At 42.9% G+C, this 26,309-nt stretch overlaps 1 protein-coding gene across 1 annotated transcript in view; it reads left to right on the forward strand.

Annotated features, from left to right (window-relative positions):
- The window catches only part of CNTNAP2 (contactin associated protein 2), a 982,287-nt gene that overhangs the window by 731,165 nt on the left and 224,813 nt on the right, over window positions 1-26,309 (forward strand). The window contains exon 11 of the mRNA XM_073809473.1: window positions 11,888-12,106. Coding sequence (XP_073665574.1) covers window positions 11,888-12,106 — 219 coding nt within the window. The remainder of the gene's footprint in view (window positions 1-11,887; window positions 12,107-26,309) is intronic.

A 26,309-nucleotide genomic window follows, 5' to 3' on the forward strand; every position in this document is an offset into this window, starting at 1 on the left:
GGTTAGAAGACATTTCTCATTAAAGTAATGACCCACCGACATATCTGTATTAAGAGTTGGACAAAAGAAAGCCAGCTGGACCAAAGGCCTCTTAGGAAATTACTCATTTTACTTGCCTTTGTGGATAGTGTTAAAAGGATCAGATTTGGTTTTCTGCATCTCTGAATTTGATTCCTCTGATGAGAACTGCTGAGAATGCCAAATGAGTTCTCACGAAGAGGGCTTGAGATTTCGTATTCTACAGGGTCTTCCTGGGTAAGTGCAGCCAGAGCCGATGAATAATAGAAACAGTGTGTATCTGTCAAGTGTAATTATGGCACTGAATATGCCCATCTTGCATTCTGATTCCTGTAGACATTAATTTAAACAGCTGAACATGCTGGCACTTCAGACCTGCGAGGATTTTACTTTGAGAAATAGCGTGACCTTATTATTTGGTGCCATTTTTAATATGGGAAAAAACCTCACATCTTGTTCACAATTATTTTATGGTAAAATTTGACTACTCTCTTTTTTAAAAAATCTTCTCAGGTATCTTAAGAACAGGAAAGAAGTAGGGAGGAATGTTTCAATCTAGTTTTAAATTCCTTCTGATTTTCTGTGTTTAAATGAAATCTCATTCCTTGCATTTTGATTAAGTAATCTCTCTGATTAAACACTTGTTAAAATTATAGAATAGAGTGGCTTAAAATGTCACCAACCTTTGCAAAAGAAGTGAAAATGATCAGATTGTAACTTGTAAAAATTATACAAATAGTGTTTGTTTATTGTTGGATAATTTTCAAATCCAGAGAAGCACAAAGCATAAACCCCCCAAATCAGCTATAAGCTCAGATGTTAACGTATGTAATACCACTCTTTCGGTGTGCACATTTCCAAACATTTTTCTATGCGCTTATATATAATTTCTTACAAGAAGGAGATCGTAACAGTACATACTGTTTGTAACCTACTTGTTTCAAGTAACAACATTTTAGAAACACATTTCCCTGTCCATTTTTTTAATACTCCACAACAGTGATTTTTTTTCCCCTGAGGGCACAGACTGTATCAGAATCTTCAAGAGAGCACGTATGGTTTAGAAGATCATAATTTTATATTTACAAAACAAAACAAGAAAGCTATTGTTTTGTTATACAACCTACAGAATATAACACACACACACACAAAAGAAATCTTATTGGCTGGTAGGATGTTTCTCTGAGACCTTCAGGGCTTTGTTGTATGGCCCATCAGCCTCCTACATCTGGGCATAACAACATGGGGAGGTGATAATTATGATTATTATGTCAACAAATGGGAGCATGGTTTAAAAGATTGGGAAATACGGCGTCTCAATTGCCAAGTTCTCCATTTAACCAGTTATTCCTTATTGTTGGGCTTAGCTTTTAAAAGGCAGATTTTCACACAATCTGCTCTACAGGCTTCCTGTTACTAATTCTCAGACCATCATACCACTACTTACCTAACGTATGGAGCACACTATTGCTGTTTAAGACTTTCTCACATACCCAGCATGGAGCAGCAGGGCAGGCTAAAATGATGAAAGTGGAAGACTTCACTGGGGAAGCCCACGCACGGATGTGCCTTGCAGGACAGTGCTCCCAATGGATGACCTATTCCCAGGGCTCTTCCATTCACTCACCTTGTTGTCAAAGCAGCTGAGGCAGAGGCTGGCACGTAGCTCAAGCCTACCCACAACTGTTCTCTCAAAGGAGCTCTTTAGACAGAAACCATGATCCATTCCTTCATCAAACAATGAAAAAAGTAAACATGCTTGTCTGTACTTTGTACAAATTGGCCCTTTAAAATGTTCTCACATGTTTTATATATACAGTCTTTACGGAGGCAAAATATTTGTTTATGCAGTATAATCAAGGGAGTTGTCTTTTCAGCTGTTATAACCAAAATTAGAGAAAAGGAAGAGTTCTTGATGTGATTCATTTTTGTTATTTAACATTATCCATTCCCATGGGATGCTTCAAGTAGAAGCTGGTTGGCCCAACCCCAAGGGACACTGTGAAGTTGTGTCCTGTCATTTTCCGGAGGTGGAAATACATGACGTGAAGGGTCTATTACTCTTCCACAATGTTAATTGGGCATTTCTCCAAGGATAATTTCAACCTTGAGATTCTAAGATCCTGTATTTTTAATATTCGACCCTAAGATTCCTCATTTCTGATATTCATTACTAAATAGAAGAACAAACTGAAGTAATTGTAGCTAGAGAAAAACTGTTAAGATAATTTAGATCTTTTGCAAAGATTCCAAGGAACTTTTGCAGGTCTTTCACACTTTAAGGAAGTTGTTATGTAGAAAGAGAGTGATTCTCCTCTCCTTTCATTTCTCTCTGCGTTCCCATTTAGATAACATCCCTGCCGACCCCGTGGCATGGTTTCACTTTTTCTCCACTATCTGCCTGATACTGCAAATACTGTAGTTGAAGCGCATCTGGTGTTGTAATGGAAAACAGAATAAATCTGTTTTTATATTCCGAGTTCATAGCATGTAGAACATAGACTTGTCGTTTGGTACTTCTTTCCTCATTAGAGAGGTCTTGTCTGAAGTCATACCAAGCTGGCATTGAAAGAATCTGCTAGAAAGGAAACAATGTGCTGTAGAACAGAGAGAAAGAAACGGTGTCTGGGGGATGACCTGTAGTCTGGGCTGAAACAGTCTGTGGCCACCAGGAGACAGTCTGCTTTCCTTCTGACAGGCGTGTTCACAGCTCTCGGCAGCAGGCATGCGCCTTCCAAAGGCTTTTCCTTTTCTCCTTGGGTCTTTGGCTTTTACTCATGGTGTGTCCCCATAAGCATAGCCATCCATAGCTCAGTCATTTATAAATTACAATTAATTAATTGACGGGTATGTTGTCTCCTTGTAAGCTTCAGCGTGGTCCATGCTAACACCTGTGAGCTGTTTTCCAATTCAAGCTGTTTTAGCGCCCAGTTGCATTACCTCCTTTGGCCCTCAAATCCCACACTCCATTCGCCTTGAACTCTCCACAGCCAGGTATCTCAACGAACATCACCTGAAACCAGCCCCATAAATCACCCCGGTCCTCCACCAAGCACATGTCCTCCAATGAATGTTTTTCATTTTGCTGCACAACCTGACCTTGGTCAAGAGAAAAGCTTCTTCTACATCCATTGCCTCCTCGGTCCATTCTCCTCTCCATCTCAGGAGAATCCTTAGGCATCCAGTTTCGAGGTTTTTCTCCTGCAGCTTCAGCATTTCCTTTTATCACAAATACTCTGTCCTCACAGTCACCATCTGGGACTTTCATTTATTCTTCCAAACTGGCACTCTCTGCCCAGCACACAAGTCCCCACTGATTCCAAACATGGGGGTATTTGAACCCTGACTGCATGTCCCTTACTGAGGACAGGTGCTGTTTCAAGTCACATGTCCTTTTGGAAAGCTTGTTGTCTTTTTCCTTTTTGAATCATATAGGTCCATTGATATTCAAGAAGTTATTCTCAGAAGGTAGTTAAATGCATGGAGAAAACTAAAATTAGAAAGGCTTTGCATTTTAAAGACAGCTCTCTGTTTTCTCATGGCCAGTGGTAACTCCCTTTTGCTTCCTTTTCTCTGTGGATGCCTTTGTTTGTGAAGTTATTTTTTTAACTATAACAAAAAGCTTAAAGGCAAAAATACATAAAGAGAAATACTTCTCATACTCAGGAGGTTATCAACATACGAGAGATTTAAAAATGAGTTCATAGCATTGATTGTTAAGCTCCAGGCATTTCCTTGAAGAACTTCCAAAAGACTTCAAATAAATTTTCTCCTTGCCAATGTTCATCTTCAGATGTGTTTAACACTGAGATTTTGGATGTGAATATGCATATTGGCTCTAAAACTTTCCATACTCACAAACTAAGACTATACTAGAGAAAAATAGGATTTTTAAAAAATGTCCTGCATAATATGAAAAGCAGTACAGCACAGTTAGAAAAACAGAAGCTCAATGCTTAGTTATAACTGGATGTTAGCGTCTTACAGACTCAATTTCCTTACCTAGGCAGTGAAGGTGAGCTTGGAAGTTGGACTTCATTTTTGTACATCTTTCAGTCTGAACACTGTTGGACTTGATTACATGCCTCAAAAGCAAAGTGATTATTTTTGCAGAGAATTAGACCAACTGCAAACTTGGAAGGACCACAGCTCACACAAAATTTCACACAATTGTTTTCAGGGTCCCCCAAAACAACCCTCATTTTCAATGATTCTCTAAAAGGACTCACAGAGCTCATCAAAGGCTGCTCTACTCGTGGTTATGGCTATGACAAGGAAAGAATGCAGATTAGAATCAGACAAGAGAAGAGCACAGAGGGCAGAGACCAGGAGAAGCCCCAGGTACCAAGCCCCCAGGTGTGCGCTTCCTATAGAGTCATGGACACCTTACTTTCCCGGAATTGACTGTGCCAGTATGCGTGGGGTACTGCCAACCAGGGCACCTCCCCTGAGCCTCAGTGTTCAGGGTCTTTATTCAGGCTCCTTTATTTAGGAATGGTCCACTGCCCATGTGGCCAACCTTGGTTTCCAGCCCCTCCAGGGACTGAACTGTGTGAGCCAAACCCCTACCCTACATCACATCATTGGTCTAGCTGGGGTGGTCAGCCCCTACCCCAAATACTGTTTGATGAGGTTCTTACCCCAAATACTATCTGGTAAGGCCAGCCTCCACCCTAAATCACATTGTTAGACTACCTGGCATGACCCAAGGCCCCCAGGCACACAGAGACACCCCAAGCAGGCATAACACTCCAAGGGTTTAGATGCTATCTACCCAAAGCCAAGGGCAAAGTCCAGACCCCTCCTTGGAAAAGGTTAAACTCTTCACTACACAGTTTGAAAATCTCTTGACGACAAGGAAGCAAAAGATTCCTAGGGCCTTCCTACTAGAATGAAACTTGGCAACCCTAGTGTTTAAAGCAGTATTCCATGTAAATTGATACAGCCACTATGGAGAACAGTATGGATGGAGGTTCCTTAAAAAACTAAAAACAGAACTACCATACGACCCAGCAATCCTGCTACTGGGCATATACCCTGAGAAAACCATAATTCAAAAAGAGTCATGTACCAATATGTTCATTGCAGCTCTGTTTACAATAGCCAGGACATGGAAGCAACCTAAGTGTCCATCAACAGATAAATGGATAAAGAAGATGTGGCACATATATACAATGAATATTACTCAGCCATAAAAAGAAACGAAATTGAGGTTTTTCTAGTGAGGTAGATGGACCTAGAGTCTGTCATACAGAGTGAAGTAAGTCAGAAAGAGAAAAACAAATACCGTATCCTAACACATATATTTGGAATCTATGAAAAAAAATAGTCATGAAGAACCTAGGGGCAAGACAGGAATAAAGACGCAGACCTACTAGAGAATGGACTTGAGGATACGGGGAGGGGGAAGGGTAAGCTGGGACAAAGTGAGAGAGTGGCATGGACATATATACACTACCAAACGTAAGGTAGATAGCTAGTGGGAAGCAGCTGCATAGCACAGGGAGATCAGTTCGGGGCTTTGTGACCACCTGGAGGGGTGGGATAGGGAGGGTGGGAGGCAAGGAGACACAAGAGGGAAGAGATATGGCGATATATGTATATGTATAACTGATTCACTTTGTTATAAAGCAGAAACTAACACACCATTGTAAAGCAATTACACTCCAATAAAGATGTTAAAAAATAAAATAAAATCAATAGTATTCCAGGACCACTTGTATCAGTCACCTGGCATTAGCAAAATACAAACTCCACAGTCCTGCCCCAACTTACTGAGTGAGAGAAGCCTTGAAATGCGCATTTTAAGCATGTTTCTTTAGCAGTTTCTCATGCAGGCCAAAATTTGAGAAATGTAATTTTGATTCAAGGTCTTTGTTCCCAAGAGTAGAGTGAAAATAGCATGAGATGTAGAAATGGCAGAAAATTCTGCTTCTGGCTCCACTACTGGGTTTATCTTGGACAAGTCTTTGTTCCTCAAATGTTATAGGTTTGGGAACAACATTTGGCACAGTTTGTTTCAAACAGACAAGACTCATGTATCAAGTTCCCAGACTGAGGAATATACATTAAGTTACTGTATGCCCTCAGGGAAGATGCTTATAGAATACAAGATGGCATTCCTTATATATGCTTGTGTCTTAAGTTATGGTTTGCATTAGGAAAATGCATGGATTTCTTTTTTTCAGAGTATCTAGATAATTGGCCTCCATGGCAGGAGTGTTCCTATTCATTCATTCATTCATTCATAAATTGTTGAGTGCTTACTCTGTGTCAAGCATTGTTCTAGGCACTGAACAAAAACTGAACAAAATGGAAAATACCTCTGCTTTAATGAGTCCAGGAGCACATATATGTTGTGCTAGATGGCGATACGTGCTATGTAGATCCAGAAAAATTAGGATAAAGGGGCAAAGGCAGCTAAAGGGGGTGGGGGGTTGCTATTTAACATAGAAGGTTTAGGGAAGGAATTTCTAATATGAGGGCTGTGTGCAGAGGGATAGAACAGCAGCCGTAGAGTTATTTGGGTAAAGGGACCAGTAAGTGCTTAGGCGCTGAGTCGAGAGCAGTTTCACAATGTAGTGAAAGAGAAAGCCTTAAGGTGATGGCATTAAAGAAAGACTGAGAGGAACAGACACAGACACAGAGCACACAGGCAGCTCCTTCAAGGAATTTGCAACAACAGGGAATTGCAACAACAGTGGAGGTGGTGGCTGTTAGCATTAGAGGTAGGTCCACACGGTCACGTGGAATGATTCAGTAGAGGACAAATTATAGATACTGTAGAAGGGGAGGCGGAATTGCTGGAGGGACGTCCTGGAACAAATAAGAAGGGATGGCACCCAGTGTGCAGTGGAGTGCCTGGCCTTGGACAGTATCATAGGTGGTCTCTTTACTTCCTCTTCCTTTTTCTCACCTCTCTGGTCCCCATAATGACCTCATTTTCAGCCTACCTGTGTCTTCTCATACCCTTTCCTGTTGTCTAAATTCTTTTGTCTCCTAATGGACACTTAGCCCTTCCTTCATGAAAAAGAAAGCAGAAAATTCATAACATTCCCCACTCGTAGAGTGAGGCTAAAATATCTGCTCTGCCTATTACCAGTTTTGTTGTATGGATCCAATGAGATTTGGTGCAGAATAGCCCTTTGGAAGCTATCCATCCTTGAACTTCACTGTAGAATGAAAGAAACAAATCATCATCAAAACTGCAGCCGTGTTAGCTGGTCTTCTCAGTGTGCTCACTCTGTCTACCTTCCCTTGTGTTTTTACCTATTCTGTGTTGAATGGCCAGTTTTTTTCTGCTGCTTCCAACTGATGCTTTGAGTCTAATGTCTGAATGTTATCTCACCTGCTGGGAAAACCCAGAGTCCAAAAGCCTACTATTCTGGTCAGTTGTTAAATTCGTCTCTCAGTACATTAAGCCTGGAGTGATTTGTTTCCGAAAACGCATGGTTAGAATGAGAGTGAATAGTGCCACCTGCTGGAATTACACTTGAAGGAGGGGAGGGAAAAAAAAAAAATATATATATATATATATATATATATCTCCAGAGCTGCCCATGGTTCTGTCCCATTCATTGCTTTGTCACTCAAATGAAGTCATGATCCAGATGTGATCAAAGGTGATCTCTGCCATCGTGCTTGTTTCTAACGCCCATATGCCACCTTGTGCATTTCTCTTCTAATATCTCTCTTTTCTCCCTGTAGTGATCCGATATCTACCACTACTAGTGAGACCAGCTCTATTTCATTTATTGTTTCTCTTAGAATCTCTTGGAAATTAGATCATAGAATGTTCGCATTTGAAGGGACCTTAGAGCTCATCAGTGTTTTCAGACACATTTTGGACATAGAAACTCTTGGGAAACTATAGATGTAATCCTCCTTTCAGACACCAATAAACAGAGCCCAAAAGGTGACAAAGCAAAGTGAAGACTAGAACTCATAAATACTGGTTGCTAAACCGTTCTCTATATCAGTTAAGATGCTTTTAGCTGCAAGAAAGATGGCTTTAGCAATAAGGGATATCTCACATAAGAAGTCTTGAAGTGGCTCCAGGAATAATTCAGGGGCTGAACAATGTCAGCTAAGCCCCAGGTTCATCCCATTTCCCTCCCTGTTCTCCTCAGTGTGTCTGACTCCACCAACACTACAAACCACATCTCCTCCCAAGACCAAGGAGCAAAAGGGGATGACTATCTCTTCTCTTACCAATTAATTAATTTTCCTTCCAAAGACTCCCCCTCATGTCTTACTGGCCAGAAGGAAATGATACATCCCATCTTAAGTGGGTTGCTGGCAGAGAGCTCAGAATTCTCGTGTTTGACTTAGATGAATCCAGATACACCCTCTGGGCCTGGGGTAGGGTCATCCATACCTGAAGCATGAAGTTGTATGGAAGCACATAGTTTCCTGGGCAAAATCAGGTCGGCTCACAAGGAAAAGGGTGGGGGATTGTCTAGCTGTCGGGCAGGATTCTCCATGGGTCTCTCCCATTTCTGCTTGTCTTCTGAACAAGAGGCACTGTCAGCTTTGTTCATACCTTTTAAAGGATGTGTGTATAGCAAACAGTCTCGGAGGATAGAATGTCTTCCTCCAGAACAGAGAGTAGATTTGTTTCCTGACCAGGATAAAAAAGCCAATGTCTCGCTCCAGGACAAAAGTTAAGCAGGTTTGCTAGCAGCCCTTTTGAAACTTCGGGATTTCCTAAAGTCAGGGCTCCTTGGCTGTGATGCAAACTCACTGCATAGGCAGCACCCACCTGAGCTGCTCCACGTGGCCCCCATGGGACCCTGGGGACCAAAGAAACCAAGGAGGACTGACGCTCATGCCGCCTGCTGCACCGTGAAGAACGCAGTGCGTTGTCTCTGACCCACGAGTCTCCTGTCTTCTGCCAGCATCTACAAAACGATGGCAGGCTAACTTGTGAGTCTGCAAGAAAGATGCTTCCCAGTTCCTGACACTAAGAGAAAGGCAACCATTCGTGTGTGCTACAGTGTTCTTTCTAATGAGCCGTGCTAGAAACATCCAATCTTTAAATACTTATTTCTGAAAATAAGAATAGTTTCGATATGTCAGAAATTCCTTTTCTACAGTTGGAAACAGGGCAACACTTCAGTCTCCTGGAGACACACATTAAGAGGATGGTGTCGCTGGCTCTCGTGTCTTTTACTCTGCCTCCCTTTCATTCGCTTGCTGACTCTCTCTGTAATTAACTCTTTTAAAATGTCAGCTCCTCTCACCCAGAAACGGAGAGCAATCATCCACAAACTGAACTTCAGAAGCTTTTAAAACACACTTGCCGTTTGGCTGGGAGACGGGATTTCTCAAAGGCAATGTCAGGGAAGCTGACATAGAATAAATGGGAAAAAGGAACCCCTTCCCTCACTCTCAGGCGGGGCCTCAGGAAGCACCAGAAGGGAAGTGGGATGGGCTGAAATTGTGGACGTTACTTCAACAGAGCCTGGGTGGAGGCTCTTGGAGGAGGATTCTGCTCTCAGGGGCCCTCGGCCTTGAGTCCTTCTTCCTGCACCCAGTTGGGGAGAGGACTGAGCTACAGCAGGTCCTCGAGACCTTCTTTCCTCCTCTAGAGGGAAGTGTTGATGTTAAGGAACAAGAGATCTAGTGCGACAAGCAGAGAAGAAAGTATGGATATTTCCTGGTAACTGCTGGTCCTCAGACCTGAACAGGGGCTTCCCTGGTGGCGCAGTGGTTGAGAGTCCGCCTGCCGATGCAGGGGACGCGGGTTCGTGCCCCGGTCCGGGAAGATCCCACATGCCACGGAGCGGCTGGGCCCGTGAGCCATAGCCACTGAGCCTGTGCGTCCGGAGCCTGTGCTCCGCAACGGGAGAGGCCACAGCAGTGAGAGGTCCGCGTACCGCAAAAAAAGACCTGAACAAAAGTTCGTTACAGCAGGAAGAGAGGAAATTAGAGGAGCATTAATCCCTCTGAGTCAAATTTTAGAGTTAAACTCAATTTATCCCTAAATCATACTTCCCTGATGGCTGTTGATGCCTTTGAAGCAAAACCAACTTTCCTTCTTAGCTCAGGAAGTCTTGTTCTCTGGCTATTCTGATAACTTACATTTTAAAATGCATCTGCTAAGACACAGCACTGCAAGAACAGAACAAATTCAATCTTAAAAACCGAGGTTACATTTTCCCCATTGACCATGCCAGAAATTCAGGGAAAGGTCATTCAGTTCATGAGTCATATGATCATCGACCCATATTCTGATCATACTTCTGCAGAAACCTTGGTGAAGGTCACTGGCCTCCATCAGGTCACAGTGACCCTGGAAGGCAGGAGCTCCCAATTTAGAGAAGAAATTTCACCAGAGCACGTGTGGCATCACCACAGGTATTAAAATTAAAGTTCCCTTTCTAACGACATAAAGGAACCAAATTCCTTGGTACAACTAGGTTGATGAAATTGAGTTCTGCGTCTAATGTCCCTGGAGCTCAATAAAGTTAATGCAGCTTTCAGAGGGACCTGACCCAGAGGTGGGGAACAGTCTAGGTCTTGAGAGAATCTGGCCCACTGCGGTTTTTAAATCAGAAGTTTAATTGCTTGCAACATGATTTCAAAGTGGTACCAGTCCAGAGAAGCTGAATTTTTCATTAGCCTGGGGGAAAAAATGACAGATAGTTAATTAAACTGCTTGGAGATTAGTCAGAGGCTCATTGATAGATAGAGGAGCTGAATCTCTTTATAAGCAAAGTTAGAAGATCCAGTGGTGTGCCTCATCTTTCCTGTCAAAAGAATTCACCAAGCTAAGGAGCTGGGACCCGCATGCCACTACCTTGCCTGCCAATCGCAGGAAAAATATACACTTAAAAAAAAACATATTTATAAAGCACTAGGTAGTCACTGAAGAACTTGAAACCTAAAATGTGTTGTGAGAAAGCTACTGACAATTGGAGTTACCAAAGCAACCTCCTAGTCCATTTTTCCATTGTTGAAAGGTGATATATTAAAGGAGTTTGATTGGGAGCAGATCTATAAAAAAAAAAAAAAAAAGAAGAAGAAGAATGATTTGTGATTAGTGCTGGAGGGTAGGTTATGAGAAGGACCTGACATCCCAGATGGCGAACATCCAAGGTGTGCAACAAATGGTTCAAGAAAGGGTTTTTTCTGCAGGACTCTGGAGCTGCCCTTTGCCCAGCCCCAGAGGTCCGGGAGAGATGTGGGTCATCCTCATTGCATGCACAGTTCACAGCTCCCTAACTTTCCGTAGGAACTTTAAGGATTAGATCAAGGAAATAAAGTTTTGTGAATACCCCCAAAGCGGTAGCTCTCAACTCTAGCTATATATTAATATTTTCCAGGCAGCTTTTAAAAAATACTAGTGCCTACCCAGCTGAGTGGGAATCCCTGGGGGCGGAGCTGGTGTGTTTCGTAAAGCTCCCAGGTGACGCTTGGTGCAGCCAGAGCTACAGGTCACGCCCTAAGAGCTACTGAAGAGTCAGGGTGTGTGTAGAGCCAAAAGGTCTCAGGCTCTGAAACCTGAGAAGCCTGGTTCCCATCCTGACTCCACTACTCACTCAATCTAAGGTGCTCGACATGTGCTTAAGTGCGCCAGCCTTCAGTTCCTTATCTGGAAAGAGTCAATGATGGTAACTTCCTGATAAAATAAACCAATGTATACCTGACTCCCAATCCAAGTTTATTTTCCTTCCCCTGGTTATTAATGGTTAACAATGGGTTCATGTTTCATCCCTCCTCAAAGGATTTCGCCTTGGACCTATGTAGCAAGTGACTAGCTTAGATTCCTTTTCTCTCCGTGCTTGGTTTTACCTCTAGAATTCACCACTGTTTGGCAGCTGGGAGGGAAGTACTCACGTGCCTTTCATGCTTTGTGCTCCTCCAGCTGCCACGGAAGTGTCCTTTTCATTTGATGTCGGAAACGGGCCAGTGGAGATTGTGGTGAGGTCACCCTCCCCTCTCAACGATGACCAGTGGCACCGGGTCACCGCGGAGAGGAATGTCAAGCAGGCCAGCCTGCAGGTGGACAGGCTGCCCCAGCAGTCCCGCAAGGCCCCAACGGAAGGCCACACCCGCCTGGAGCTCTACAGCCAGCTGTTTGTCGGTGAGTGATGGGACAGCAAGAGTGACTTCTCTGTTGCTTGAAACAACTTCTACCTTGGGAAAAAATAAAACTGCCTACGTAGGATTCTGATAGAGATTTTTCCAAAATTAAGTGTTTTTGCCTCTTGTGGTCTCCTTTGAAACAGAATGGAACAAGGAAGAGGACCCAGGAACCCTAAATCTGGTTCTACCCTCCGCTTTCTGTTGTGTTTTCTTTTTGGCCACATTGCATGACACATGAGATCTTAGTTCCCCGACAAGGGATTGAACCCGTGTCTCCTGCGTTGGAAGTGCAGAGTCTTAACCACTGGACCACCAGGGAAGTCCCTACTCTCTGTGTTCTGGAGCCCACAATCCTCATTTACAAAATGAGAGGGTGGGCTAGGACATCTCTGAGGTCTCTGATCTATGCAGTTTTGGGTTTATGGTTTTAGAACTGCATAAATTTCCTTAATGATTTAGAGCACTTGTAAATGTGCAAAAGGAAGGATGGAAGAAGGGGAGGGAGGGAGGGAGGGAGGAAAGAGAAGGAATGGGCTCCCTAAGTTCAGGGTTGCTTGAAATGATAAGTAGAAATCCACTCCTTTCTCTACCTAGCCTCAAGGTTCTAGGCAGAGAAAGACTTAGACTTCTCCTTACATAACATCTTTCCACAGAGGAAAGAGATCAACACTGAGAAGAAATTGAAACAGAGCAAAAAGTAAAGTATCCTTTGCGGGAAGTGGATCTAGCCCCACATTCTGGTCTTTGCTTATGACATGTCCTAGCTGAACCTAACATTGCTTTCAATCAATACTCGTTTCCATGGCTTGTGAGATTTTAACTTTTGTCTTCCAGAATACTAATGTTTTAGGAAATTAGCTATTTTTCTTCTGTTGAATGAAAAGAAAGCAAGTTTGAAGGACTTGGTGGCTGTCTTGCCACCTTAGTTAGACCTCCCCTCTAGGTGTGTGTGGGTTAATTGGTCTCAGACCCAGCAAAAGCAGACATGACCTTCCACCTGGGCTCCACCCACTGGAGGTCAGAGTCCCGATGGTGTCTTTCATAATTATGGCAGGATGTTTTAAGAACATTAGAAAGTCACGAAAAGACAGGTAAAATTTGATGTCCACTCCTTTGGTGAAACGTGGGCAAATTGTTAACGTAGTCGGTTACCTTTGGAAGTGAGACTGACTTGATAGCAAGCCACGTCAGCCAGGGGCCATGAAAGTTACAGATTTTGAAGGAAGTACTGACTGCTCCAACCCAACCAGAGCTCAGTCCCTTCCAAATCCTCCCCTCAAGTTATAGTTCTCAAAATTACACATTATTTTTAAGTTACTTTTTTATTGAAGTACAGTTGATTTACAATGTTGTTTTCCTGGTGCACAGCAAAGTGAGTCAGTTATACATATATATATTCTTTTCCATATTCTTTTCCATTATGGTTTATCACAGGATATTGAATATAGTTCCCTGTGCTATACAGAAGGACCTTGTTGTTTATCCATTCTATATATAATAGTTTGCATCTGCTCATCCCAAACTCCCAATCCAACCCTCCCCCACCCCCTGCCCCCTTGACAACCACAAGTCTGTTCTCTATGTCTGTGAGTCTGTTTCTGTTTCATAGATAAGTGCATTTGTGCCATATTTTAGATTCCACATATAAGTGATACCATACAGTATTTGTCTTTCTCTTTCTGACCTACTTTGCTTAGTATGATAATCTCTAGGTCCATCCATGTAGCCACAAATGGCACTATTTCATTCTTTTTTTATGGCTGAGTAATATTCCATGGTATATATATATTCCACATCTTCTTTATCCATTCATCTGTTGCTGGACATTTAGGTTGCTTCCCTGTCAAGGCTGTTGTAAATAGTGCTGAACATAGGGGTGCATGTATCTTTTTTTTTGGCTGTGTTGGGTCTTCATTGCTGCACGCAGGCTTTCTCTAGTTGCGGCGAGCAAGGGCTACTCTTCATTGCGGTGTGCAGGCTTCTCCTTGTGGTGGCTTCTCTTGTTGCAGAGCACGGGCTCTAGGTGCAGGCTTCCGTAGTTGTGGTGCATGGGCTCAATAGTTGTGGCTCATGGACCCTAGAGCGCAGGCTCAGTAGTTGTGGCACACAGGCTTAGTCGCTCCCCCGCATGTGGGATCTTCCCGGACCAGGGCTCGAACACATGTCCCCTGCATTGGCGGGCGGATTCTTAACCACTGTGCCACCAGGGAAGTCCTGCATGTATCTTTTTGAATTATAGTTTTGTCCCGATATATGTCCAGGAGTGGGATTGCTGGATTGTATAGCAACTCTATTTTTAGTCTTTTGAGAAACCTCCATACTGTTCTCCATGGTGGCTGCACCAATTTACATTCCCACCTACAGTGTAGGAGGGTTCCCTTCTCTCCACAGCCTCTACAGCATTTATTTGTAGACTTTTTAATTATTTTTATAAAACATCAGGTCCACTGATTCCTGCCAAAAGCTGTGAACAAATTCCCCTTTATCAACACATCTTACCCAGATCACCTAGGACAAGTTTCCTCCTAAATCCTGTTCTCCCAGGCATGCTGGTTAGATTCTACTTGGTTTTCATTATGACAGGTGACCCTAACTGACCCAATTTCTCACTTTTCTGAGATCTCCCTGGATGCAGAGATCCAATTTTACTTTTATCCCTTTCTGTCTACTGACTGCAGTGGTCTCCAAGAGTCTTAGAGACCAAGTAAAGCTGTAACATGAAAAAGGGTAGGGGGAGGCATTTATTATGGTCTTGGAAAGAATTTTGACTCATGTAAACAAGATGACCTGGGAACAGCTTAATAAAAGAGAAGAGGAGAGGGCTGTGGTCAGAGTCTGACAGAACACTTAAATCTAAGGGAGAGGCAGGAAGAGTAGCATCTCAGGAAGAAGAATGAAGAGGAATGAAAAGAACAAGCAAGGAAAAACCAGGAGACAGGCTGTCACAGGAGGAGAGAGTTTCATGAAACTGCTTATCATTGACAAATAATATCAAGTCCCATGTGTAAAATAGAGCTAAGAAAATGTTCTTTCAATTTAGTAATTATGAAACCACTGTTGACTTTGGAGAGAGAAAAGTTTCAGAACAGTGCGCTGATATGATGAGTCAGCAGCTTCCTTTCACTTGATGAAAAAGAGTAAGTCTCCTGTGCCACTTTCTAATTTCCTGTTATCTGAGATGTGGGCGTGAGGCACATCTCCCGGACACAAGCTATTTGAGACAGTATGAGAAATATTGGTCTGCAATAGAAGTCTACCCCAGGGGAATTGGGGAGGGGCTTGTTTCCAGAAAACAACAAATTCAACAGCTCTGAAGTCCTGGAGCCAGTTATCCCAAGACTATTCGATAGGGATTCAGGCAACCGGGAAATTGTTCTCAGTTCAGCTCTAATAACAAGTGTTACCACTTTTCCTCTTTGAGTCTCTTTTTTCATCAAATAAAGGAATTGGATTAGTTGGTCTCCAAACTTTCTTCCAACTTCAGCCATTTAGGATTGTGTGTTTAGAAGTGGTTTGAAAAGTTCTGAGTTGCCAAGTGATTACCCATAACACCATGGGCTTGAATCCCACCTCTGCCACTTAGCATCTGAGGGACCACTGACAAGTTACCTAATATATCTGTCAAGTAGGAATACAGTTCCTATGTCTCAGGAGGAGATGAGCTAGTCCATGCTAAGTGCTCCGTATAGTATCTGGCACAGAGCCAGTACTCATTAAATAGGAGGTATTTCTCTACCTTTTCCTTTACCTTTTATTCCCTTAGCTTTCTTCTTGCTCCATGTAATATTCACCCTCTCCTACAGAACTCACTTCCCTACAGAACTCACTTCTAACTGGCTTGTTTCCTCCTTCCCAAAATACTGACCTGAAATGGGATCACTTCACCCCACCAGCCCTGAAGGAAAGGTCACGTGCTACATGGCCCTCGACATCCAAGTCACTCCACAGTCACTCCACACACCTGCCATGGTGGCCACAGAGCAGCAAGCGAGGGCCCAGGAATTTTCTCACCAAGAAAGGAAGTGAGCATCCCTCTGAAAACACCACCCAGCATCCCTTTTTACAGCGGAGACTTGGGGCAGAGCTGCCCGAGAGTTCCATCCGGGTTCTAGAGAAGGAAGGGCTTAAAAGCTCAACCTAGAGCTAAAAGACGTTCTTGGCTTTGGACTCTACAGAAGGCCACCCTCTGCCTGCTGCCTACGTTAGCAAGGCCAGGATCCTGTCTCCTCTTCCAAAGTCACTGAGAAACAGAGGATACAGTTCTCTTCCCTCTACATGTTAAATGTAATTAGAAGGTAGAGCCTCCTTTCCATTGGATAGTCCCCCGCCACGAAGTGGGAGGAGATAAGGTTCCATCCTTCAATAACACTTATCTACCCAACAACTGGGCTGGGGGAGCAGTAGAGTCTCCATGGCATAGACGAAGAAACTGTGCTCAGAGAGCCTAAGTAAACTGCCTGATGCCATACAACTACATGCAGTGATGAATGTGAGATTCAGACTTGAATTTGTCTGGCTCCAAAATCTCTGTTCCTTCTATGACAGTAAAACAAAGGAGAAGAAGAGCAAGAGAGCCATGTGGCTGACAGGGTCTTAGTGCCCCGGCCTAGTGTCAGGCCTGAGCCTCTGAAGTGGGAGAGACGAGTTCAGGACATTGGACCACCAGAGACCACCCGGCCCCATGTAATATCAGTCGGCAAGAGCTCTCCCAGAGATCTCTGTCTCAACGCTAAGACCCAGCTCCTCTCAACGGCCAGCAAGCTCCAGTGCTGAACACCCCATGGCAAGCAACTAACAAGACAGGAACAAAACCCCACCCATTAGCAGAGAGGCTGCCTAAAATCATAGTGAGTTCACAGACACCCCAAAACACACCAACGGACGTGGCCCTGCCAACCAGAAAGACAAGATCCAGCCCCACCCACCAGAACAAAGGCACCAGGCCCCTCTACCAGAAAGCCTACACAAGCCCCTGAAGCAACCTTACCGACTGGTGGCAGACACCAAAAACAACGGGAACTGTGAACCTGTAGCCTGTGAAAAGGAGACCCCCAAAACAGTAAGTTAAACAAAATGAGAAGACAGAGAAATATGCAGCAGATGAAGGAGCAAGGAAAAAACCCACCAGACCAAATAAATGAAGAAGGAATAGGCAACCTACCTGAAAAAGAATTCAGAATAATGAGAGTAAAGATGATGCAAAATCTTGGAAATAGAATGGAGAAAATACAAGAAACGTTTAAAAAGGACCTAGAAGAACTAAAGAGAAAATAAACAATGATGAACAACACAATAAATGAAATTAAAAATTCTCTAGAAGGAATCAATAGCAGAATAACTGAGGCAGAAGAACGGATCAGTGACCTGGAAGATAAAATAGTGGAAATAACTACCACAGAGCAGAATAAAGAAAAAAGAATGAAAAGCATTGAGGACAGTCCCAGAGACCTCTGGGACAACATTAAATGCACCAACATTCGAATTATAGGTGTCCCAGAAGAAGAAGAGAAAAAGAAAGGGTCTGAGAAAATATTTGAAGAGATGATAGTTGAAAATTTCCCTAATATGGGAAAGGAAATAGTCAATCAAGTCCAGGAAGCACAGAGAGTCCCATACAGGATAAATTCAAGGAGAAACACGCCAAGACACATATTAATCAAACTATCAAAAAATAAATACAAAGAAAAAATACTAAAAGCAGCAAGGGAAAAGTGACAAATAACATACAAGGGAGTCCCCATAAGGTTAACAGCTGATCTTGTAGCAGAAGCTCTACAAGCCAGAAGGCAGTGGTAGGACATATTTAAAGTGATGAAAGGGAAAAACCTACAACCAAAATTACTCTACCCAGACCCAGCAAGGATCTCATTCAGATTCGACGGAGAAATCAAAATCTTTACAGACAAGCAAAAGCGAAGAGAATTCAGCACCACCAAACCAGCTTTACAACAAATGCTAAAGGAACTTCTCCAGGTAGGAAACACAAGAGAAGGAAAAGACCTACAATAACAAACCGAAAACAATTAAGAAAATGGTAATAGGAATATACATATCGATAATTACCGTAAATGTAAATGGATTAAATGCCCCAGCCAAAAGACATAGACTGGCTGATGGATACAAAAACAAGACCCATATATATGCTGTCTACAAGAAACCCACTTCAGACCTAGGGACACATACAGACTGAAAGTGAGGGGATGGAAAGAGATATGCCATGCAAATAGAAATCAAAAGAAAGCTGGAGTAGCAATTCTCATATCAGACAAAATAGACTTTAAAATAAAGACTGTTACAAGAGACAAAGAAGGGCACTACATAATGACCAAGGGATCAATCCAAGAAGATACAACAATTGTAAATATTTATGCACCCAACATAGGAGCATCTCAATACATAAGGCAAATGCTAACAGCCATAAAAGGGGAAATCGAAAGTAACACAATCATAGTAGGGGACTTTAACACCCCACTTTCACCAATGGACAGATCATCCAAAATGAAAATAACGAAACACAAGCTTTAAATGACACATTAAACAATATGGACTTAGTTGATATTTATAGGACATTCCATCCAAAAACAACAGAATACACTTTATTCTCAAGTGCTCATGGAACATTCTCCAGCATAGACCATATCTTGGGACACAAATCAAGCCTTGGTAAATTTAAGAAAATTGAAATCCTATCAAGTATATTTTCTGACCACAACGTTATGAGACTAGATATCAATTATGGAAAAAAAACTGTAAAAAATACAAACACATGGAGGCTAGACAATACAGTACTAAATAACCAAGAGATCACTGAAGAAATCAAAGAGGAAATCAAAAAATACCTAGAAACAAATGACAATGAAAACTTGATGACCCAAAACCTATAGGATGCAGCAAAAGCAGTTCTAAGAGGGAAGTTTATAGCAATACAATCCTACCTCAAGAAACAAGAAACATCTCAAATAAACAACCTAACCTTACACCTAAAGCAATTAGAGAAAGAAGAACCAAAAAAACCCCAAAGTTAGCAGAAGGAAGGAAATCATAAAGATCAGATCAGAAATAAATGAAATAGAAACAAAGAAAACAATAGCAAAGATCAATAAAACTAAAAGCCGGTTATTTGAGAAGATAAACAAAATTGATAAACCATTAGCCAGATTCATCAAGAAAAAAAGGGAGAAGACTCAAATCAGTTAGAATTAGAAATGAAAAAGGAGAAGTAACTGACACTGCAGAAATACAAAGGATCATGGGAGATTACTACAAGCAACTCTATGCCAATAAAATGGACAACCTGGAAGAAATGGACAAATTCTTAGAAAAGCACAACCTTCCGAGACTGAACCAGGAAAAAATAGAAAATATGAACAGACCAATCACAAGCACTGAAATTGAAACTGATTAAAAATCCTCCAACAAACAAAAGCCCAGGACCAGATGGCTTAACAGGCGAATTCTATCAAATATTTAGAGAACTAACACCTATCCTTCTCAAACTCTTCCAAAATATAGCAGAGGGAGGAACACTCCCAAACTCATTCTGAGGCCACCATCACCCTGATACCAAAACCAGACAAAGATATCACAAAAAAGGAAAACTACAGGCCAATATGATGAACATAGATGCAAAAATGCTTAACAAAATACTAGCAAACAGAATCCAACAGTACATTAAAAGGATCATACACCATGATCAAGTACGGTTTATCCCAGGAATGCAAGGATTCTTCAATATACGCAAATCAATCAATGTGATATGCCATATTAACAAAATGAAGGATAAAAATCATACTATCATCTCAATAGATGCAGATAAAGCTTTCAACAAAATTCCACACCAAATTATGATTAAAAACCCTCCAGAAAGTAGGCACAGAGGGAACTTAGCTCAACATTATAAAGCCCATATATGACAAAGCTACAGCCAACATCATTCTCAATGGTGAAAAACTGAAACCATTTCCTCTAAGATCAGGAACAAGACAAGGTGGCCCACTCTCACCACTGTTATTTAACATAGTTTTGGAAGTTTTAGACACAGCAATCAGAGAAGAAAAAGAAATTAAAGAAATCCAAATCAGAAGAGAAAGAGTAAAACTGTCACTGTTTGCAGATGACATGATACTATACATAGAGAATCCTAAAGATTCTACCAGAAAACTACTAGAGCTAATCAATGAATTTGGTAAAGTAGCAGGATACAAAATTAATGCACAGAAATCTCTTGCATTCCTATACACAAATGATGAAAAATCTGAAAGGGAAATTAAGGAAACACTCCCATTTACCATTGCAGCAAAAAGAATAAAATATCTAGGGATAAACCTACCTAAGGAGACAAAACACCTGTATGCAGAAAACTGTAAGACACTGATGAAAGAAATTAAAGATGCTACAAACAGTTGGAGAAATATATCATGTTCTTGGATTGGAGGAATCAACATTGTGAAAATGACTCTACTACCCAAAGCAATCTGCAGATTCAATGCAATCCCTTTCAAACTACCAATGGCACTTTTCACAGAACTAGAATAAAAAATTTCACAATTTGTATGGAAACACAAAAGACCCTGAATAGCCTAAGCAGTCTTGAGAAAGGAAAATGGAGCTGGAGGAATCAGGCTCCCAGACTTCGGAATATACTACAAAGCTACAGTAATCAAGACAGTATGGTACTGGCACAAAAACAGAAATAGAGATCAATGGAACAGGATAGAAAGCCCAGAGATAAACTCACGCACATATGGTCACCTTATCTTTGATAAAGGAGGCAAGAATATAGAATGGAGGAATGACAGCCTCTTCAGTAAGTGTTGCTGGGAAAACTGGGCAGCTGCATGTAAAAGAATGAAATTAGAACACTCCCTAACACCATCCACTAAAATAAACTCAAAATAGATTAAAGACCTAAATATAAGGCCAGACACTATAAAACTCTTAGAGGAAAACATAGGCAGAACACTCTATGACATAAATCACAGCAAGATCCTTTTTGACCCACCTCCTAGAGAAATGGAAATAAAAACAAAACTAAACAAATGGGACCTAATGAAACTTAAAATCTTTGGCACAGGAAAGGAAACCATAAATGACGGAAAGACAACCCTCAGAAAATATTTGCAAACAAAGCAACTGACAAAGGATTAATCTCCAAAATATACAAGCAGCTCATGCAGCTCAATATCAAAAAAACAAACAACCTAATCCCAAAATGGGTAGAAGAACTAAATAGACATTTCTCCAAAGAAGATATACAGATTGCCAACAAACGCATGAAAGGATGCTCAACATCACTAATCATTAGAGAAATGCAAATCAAAACTACAATGAGGTATCACCTCACACTAGTCAGAATGGCCATCATCAAAAAATCTACAAACAATAAATGCTGGAGAAGGTGTGGAGAAAAGGGAACCCTCTTGCACTGTTGGTAGGAATGCAGGCACTATGGAGAACAGTATGGAGGTTCCTTAAAAAACTAAGAATAGAACTACCATATGACCCAGCAATCCCACTACTGGGCATATACCCTGAGAAAACCATAATTCAAAAAGAGTCATGTACCACAATGTTCATTGCAGCATTATTTATGATAGCCAGGACATGGAAGCAACCGAAGTGTCCATCAACAGATGAATGGATAAAGAAGATGTGGCACATATATACAACGGAATATTACTCAGCCATAGAAAGAAACGCAATTGAGTTATTTGTGGTGAATTGGATGGACCTAGAGTCTGTCATACAGAGTGAAGTAAGTCAGAAAGAGAAGAACAAATACCGTATGCTAACACATATATATGGAACCTAAATATATATCTATATATTTATATATATGGTTATGAAGAACCTAGGGGCAGGACAGGAATAAAGACACAGACGCAGAGAATGGACTTGAGGACACAGGGAGGGGGAAGGGGATGCTGAGAAGAAGTGAGAGAGTGGCGTGGACATATATACACTACCAAATGTAAAATGGATAGCTAGTGGGAAGCAGCCGCATAGCACAGGGAAGTCAGCTCGGTGCTTTGTAACCACCTAGATGGGTGGGAAAGGGAGGGTGAGAGGGAGATGCAAGAGGGAGGAGATATGGGGATATATGTATACGTATAGCTGATTCACTTTGTTATACAGCAGAAAGTAACAACACTGTAAAGCAATTCTACTCCAATAAAGATGTGTGTATATATATATAATTAGAAGGTGTCATGAAAAGAGGGCTAACACAGGTCTTTTGGAAGTTACGAGAATCCAGCTATGATTCTGGTTTAGTCAAAAAGTAACAATTCATTTAAACTTTAAAATGAAAACTGACCTGGGAAGAAACAGCAGTTGCTGGTATTTGTCTGAAAAGCACTGGAGGCTTTCTCATGCCTCATGTCTTTGCTCCAACATGAGCAAATAGCATTAGATGAGCTCCCGGGATGGCCTGGCAGAGGTATGTGAACCACACGGTGGTCTGCAGCCTCAGCAGCCCAAGTGCTGAGACCTGCATCCTCCGTGGAAGCCACGGGCCAGATTTCTCTCACGGGGTGGAGAAGAGCAGACACGCTCAAGGGCATGACTCAGCACGAGCAGCAGCAGGGTGCGTTGAGCCGGGGCCCTCTTTGGCACAGAGACATGCCAGTGAGTTCGGAGTCCTGGCCGCCGAAGCAGCAGCGGCCGGGCTGGCAGGAAGCAGAGGTCTGGGGGCCCTCAACCTGCAGGCCGGCGGCCAGCCCAGGGCAGGGGCAGCATGAGCCATTGGGGAGAGGTGAGCGGGCTTGTCAGGGCGGGGGGCCAGTGCAGGGGTTTACGTGCAGCAAAATCAACACAGGCCACAGTGTGTCACTGTGTTCAGCAGTAGTTTAAGGAGGCGGCCAGCGTTTCCAGAGGGCTGGAGGCTGCTTCGGGAAGCTTCAGGGGGAAGTCAAGCTCCTCAGTGGCTCCTTGAGCAAGAAGGTTAGGTCCCCTTAACTATGACAGATGTCCAGGCTCAACTCACTTGGCCCTGAGCTCTTCTGAAATCTCTCTGGAAGTTCAAGGAGGCCAACCCTTCTGTGCAAGATGTCACCCAGCAGAGGCTTAAATACTCATCCTCACTCCTTCAGGATCCTCTGTGCTGCCCGGGAGGCCCGGTGGGAGAGTCCACGGGGGAAGTGCTGTCTTCAGGAGGGCTCGTGGGAGCAGGGAGCCTGCAGCGTTTCTTCCTGTGCCAAACAGTTTGTCTATCAGGCAAATTTCCTCCTGTGTGGCAACCTGAGTTTATGGCAGAGTTGAGGTTTGTTAGATGGACTCATAAGCGAATGGGGACTAGAGCGCTATGACCATTCTCCGGGCTACGCTTGTCGAGCAGCCCCAGACAGCTGCCCACCTCCCCAGACTCGATGGTGTAGCTCGTTTAGTCAGCTGCCCCTCACAGCCTCAGTATTCCAGACTCATGAGTGGATAATCCCATGGCCATCTGAAATGCCAGGTCCTGGAGGGAGTAAAGAGAAAATGGACCTTTGTAGGCAAGGGAGAAAAATGGGATTCATGTCATGAAGTGCACTCCAATCCGTGCATGAATAAAATGGCTCTTTCTGGTATCTGAAAAGTTGAAGATAAAAAATATACAATTTGAATTGCAGGAATTAGAACACAGGAAATCTGTTGTTTTTTCCCATTTCCCACAAACCTGAGTCAATAGCAACATACGTGCTGGCTGAGATGTCCTGGTGACACTTCAAGGCCACGCGCTTCATGTGCTCTATTTATCTCGTTTAATCCACACGAGAACCTTATAAAGTATGTAGTTACTGATTCCCATTTTCTTTTCACAGTGAAGAAACTAAAGCTAAAGATTAGTTAACAGCCCAAGGTCAGGCAGCTAGTAAGAGACAAGAGGTGGGATTTGATCCCAGTCTGATTCCAGAGACTTAACCATTTGTCTTGTCCAAACAAAACTTGCACCAAAATTAAACAAGAAAGGAAGACTTCATTCAAGGCTACTGCAGGAGGGGAGAGAGGCCAGAGCTTGGGGTGAGCTCAGCTCTGCTGAAGGAAAGGGCAAGAAAAATTTTTGTCCCTTTTACAACTTGGAGCAAGTTGCCTGCCCTGAGGAAGTTAGGCTCCTACCCTCCCCAGAAACTGGGGTGTAGAGGCAGCAGCTCCCTGAATGTTTATGTTCCAAAAAGATGCCCCCAGGTCCTTGAGAAAGACATTCCAGTTTTACAGCTGGACAAAGGCCATTTTACAACTGGCAAAAGGCTTTTTAAAAGATAAATATCTCAAAGGAGCAGAGAAAGAATTTAAGGAAATGCTTTAAGAATAGGGGAGTCAAGGATCTAGGGTCAGAAGAAGCCTGTCAAAATTTGCTCAGTCCGAGGGGAACGTTAAGGCTGTCTTGGTCCTTATACCAGGGTCCCTCATTTGGGTGGCTACTGTGACCCACCAGGTATTTGGAAAAGTGTGATGGCTTTGGAGCACTACCTTCAGCTCCAGCCACAGGCAAAGCTGCCCACAATGCAGAAGAGGATCCATCCCCACAAAGTCTTGCACCCCCAGATGGCCGCCACGCCCCATGCAGCGCTGCTCTCAGTTGTGGAGCCTGTAGTAGGAGACGATGAGATCAGGCCGGTCCTGAGTCAGCCCCAGCAGGCATTCTGTCGATTACCAGTCACGTTGGCAAATTTCAAGGCAGGCAGGCCCTCACTGTCTGACACGAGCACAAAGGGCTTGGATTAACAAGAGAATTTTATGCAGAAGTACTGGTGGCAGGGAACAAACGAGATGCCTTACTTAAGAGTTTCTCTGGTACAGAGATAAGCTGTTTTTCTTTTTAGCTCATTTGGTAAACCCTTTACAAAGGTTGTCAAAGTCAACACGGAACTCTCTAGAGCTGTGTCTAGAGCGCGACCCTCTGGTTTCTCTCCGTGCTCTCAGCAGCAGCCCACGTGCCCTCCTTCTTGAAACACTCTCTTCTCTTGGATTCCATGGCGTGTGCTTGCCCGCTTTCCCTCACCTCACTGGCCATGACTGGAGTCTCTCCTGTGAGTTCTCTTCCTCTCCGTGACCACTAAATGTTGGAGCATCAGACGCAGAGCCTTCCCCTCTTCTCCAGCCATGCGTTTCCCTGGGTGATCTCATCCAGTCCAACGGCTCCCTATACTGTTTATGTACCAGTGACTCTGAAATCAAAATCTCCAGGCCTCACTTTTCCGGAAACTCTGCATCCACGTACACAGCTGTCTACTTGGCGTATCCACGTGGCTGTCTGATGGGCATCTCAGAGTAAGCATGGCAAGGAGAGCTCCTGCTGCCTGCCCCAAGCCTGCTCTTCTGCCAGCCTTCCCGTCTCAGAAAATGACATCATCGTGCACCCATTTCTGCTTGAACCCAAACTCTGGCGTTAGCCTTGATTTCCTCTTTCCCTCATCACTGCCCATCATTAGTGAGTCCTGTGACTGCCTCCGGCTGTGCCCCAAACGCACCCACTGCTGTCTCCTGCCACGGGTCCCACTCTAGTCGAAGCCATGGTTGTTTCCTGATTGGACTGTTGTAACTGGTCTCCTGACTGGTCTGCAATCTTGGTATGTTTCTTGAACACACCAAGCCTATTCCTGCTTTAGAGCATTTTCACTGGCTGTTCCCTCTACCTGAAACTCCTCCCCAGCCATCAACAAAATTGGCTCCTACTTTTTTTTAATTGAGGTATAGTTGATTTACAATATTACATTAGTTTCAAGTGTATAGTGTAGTGATTCAATATTTTTATAAATTATACTCCATTTAAAGTTATTACAAAACAATGGTAATATTTCCCTGTGCTGTACAATGTATCCTTGTTGCTTATGTATTTTATACATATAGTAGTTTGTGTCTTTCAATCCCCTACCCCTATCTTGCCCCTCCCCTCTTGCCCTCTCCCTGCTGGTAACTACTGGTTTGCTCTCTGTATCTGTGAGTCTGTTTCTGTACTGTTGTATGCATTCGTTTTATTTTTTAGATTCCACATATACGTGATAACATACAGTATTTGGTCTTTCTCTGACTTATTTCACTAAGCATAATACTCACTAGGTGTATCCACATTGTTGCAAATGGCAGGATTTCATTCTTTTTTATGCCTGAGTAATATTCCATTGTATGTACATGTACCACATCTTCTGTGTCCATTCATCTGTTGGTGGACACCTAGGATGCTCCCGTGTCTTAAAGGTTGGCTCCTCTCATTCACTCTC

The sequence above is a fragment of the Tursiops truncatus genome, chromosome 9 (genome assembly GCF_011762595.2).
Source record: "Tursiops truncatus isolate mTurTru1 chromosome 9, mTurTru1.mat.Y, whole genome shotgun sequence".
Lineage (NCBI taxonomy): Eukaryota > Metazoa > Chordata > Mammalia > Artiodactyla > Delphinidae > Tursiops > Tursiops truncatus.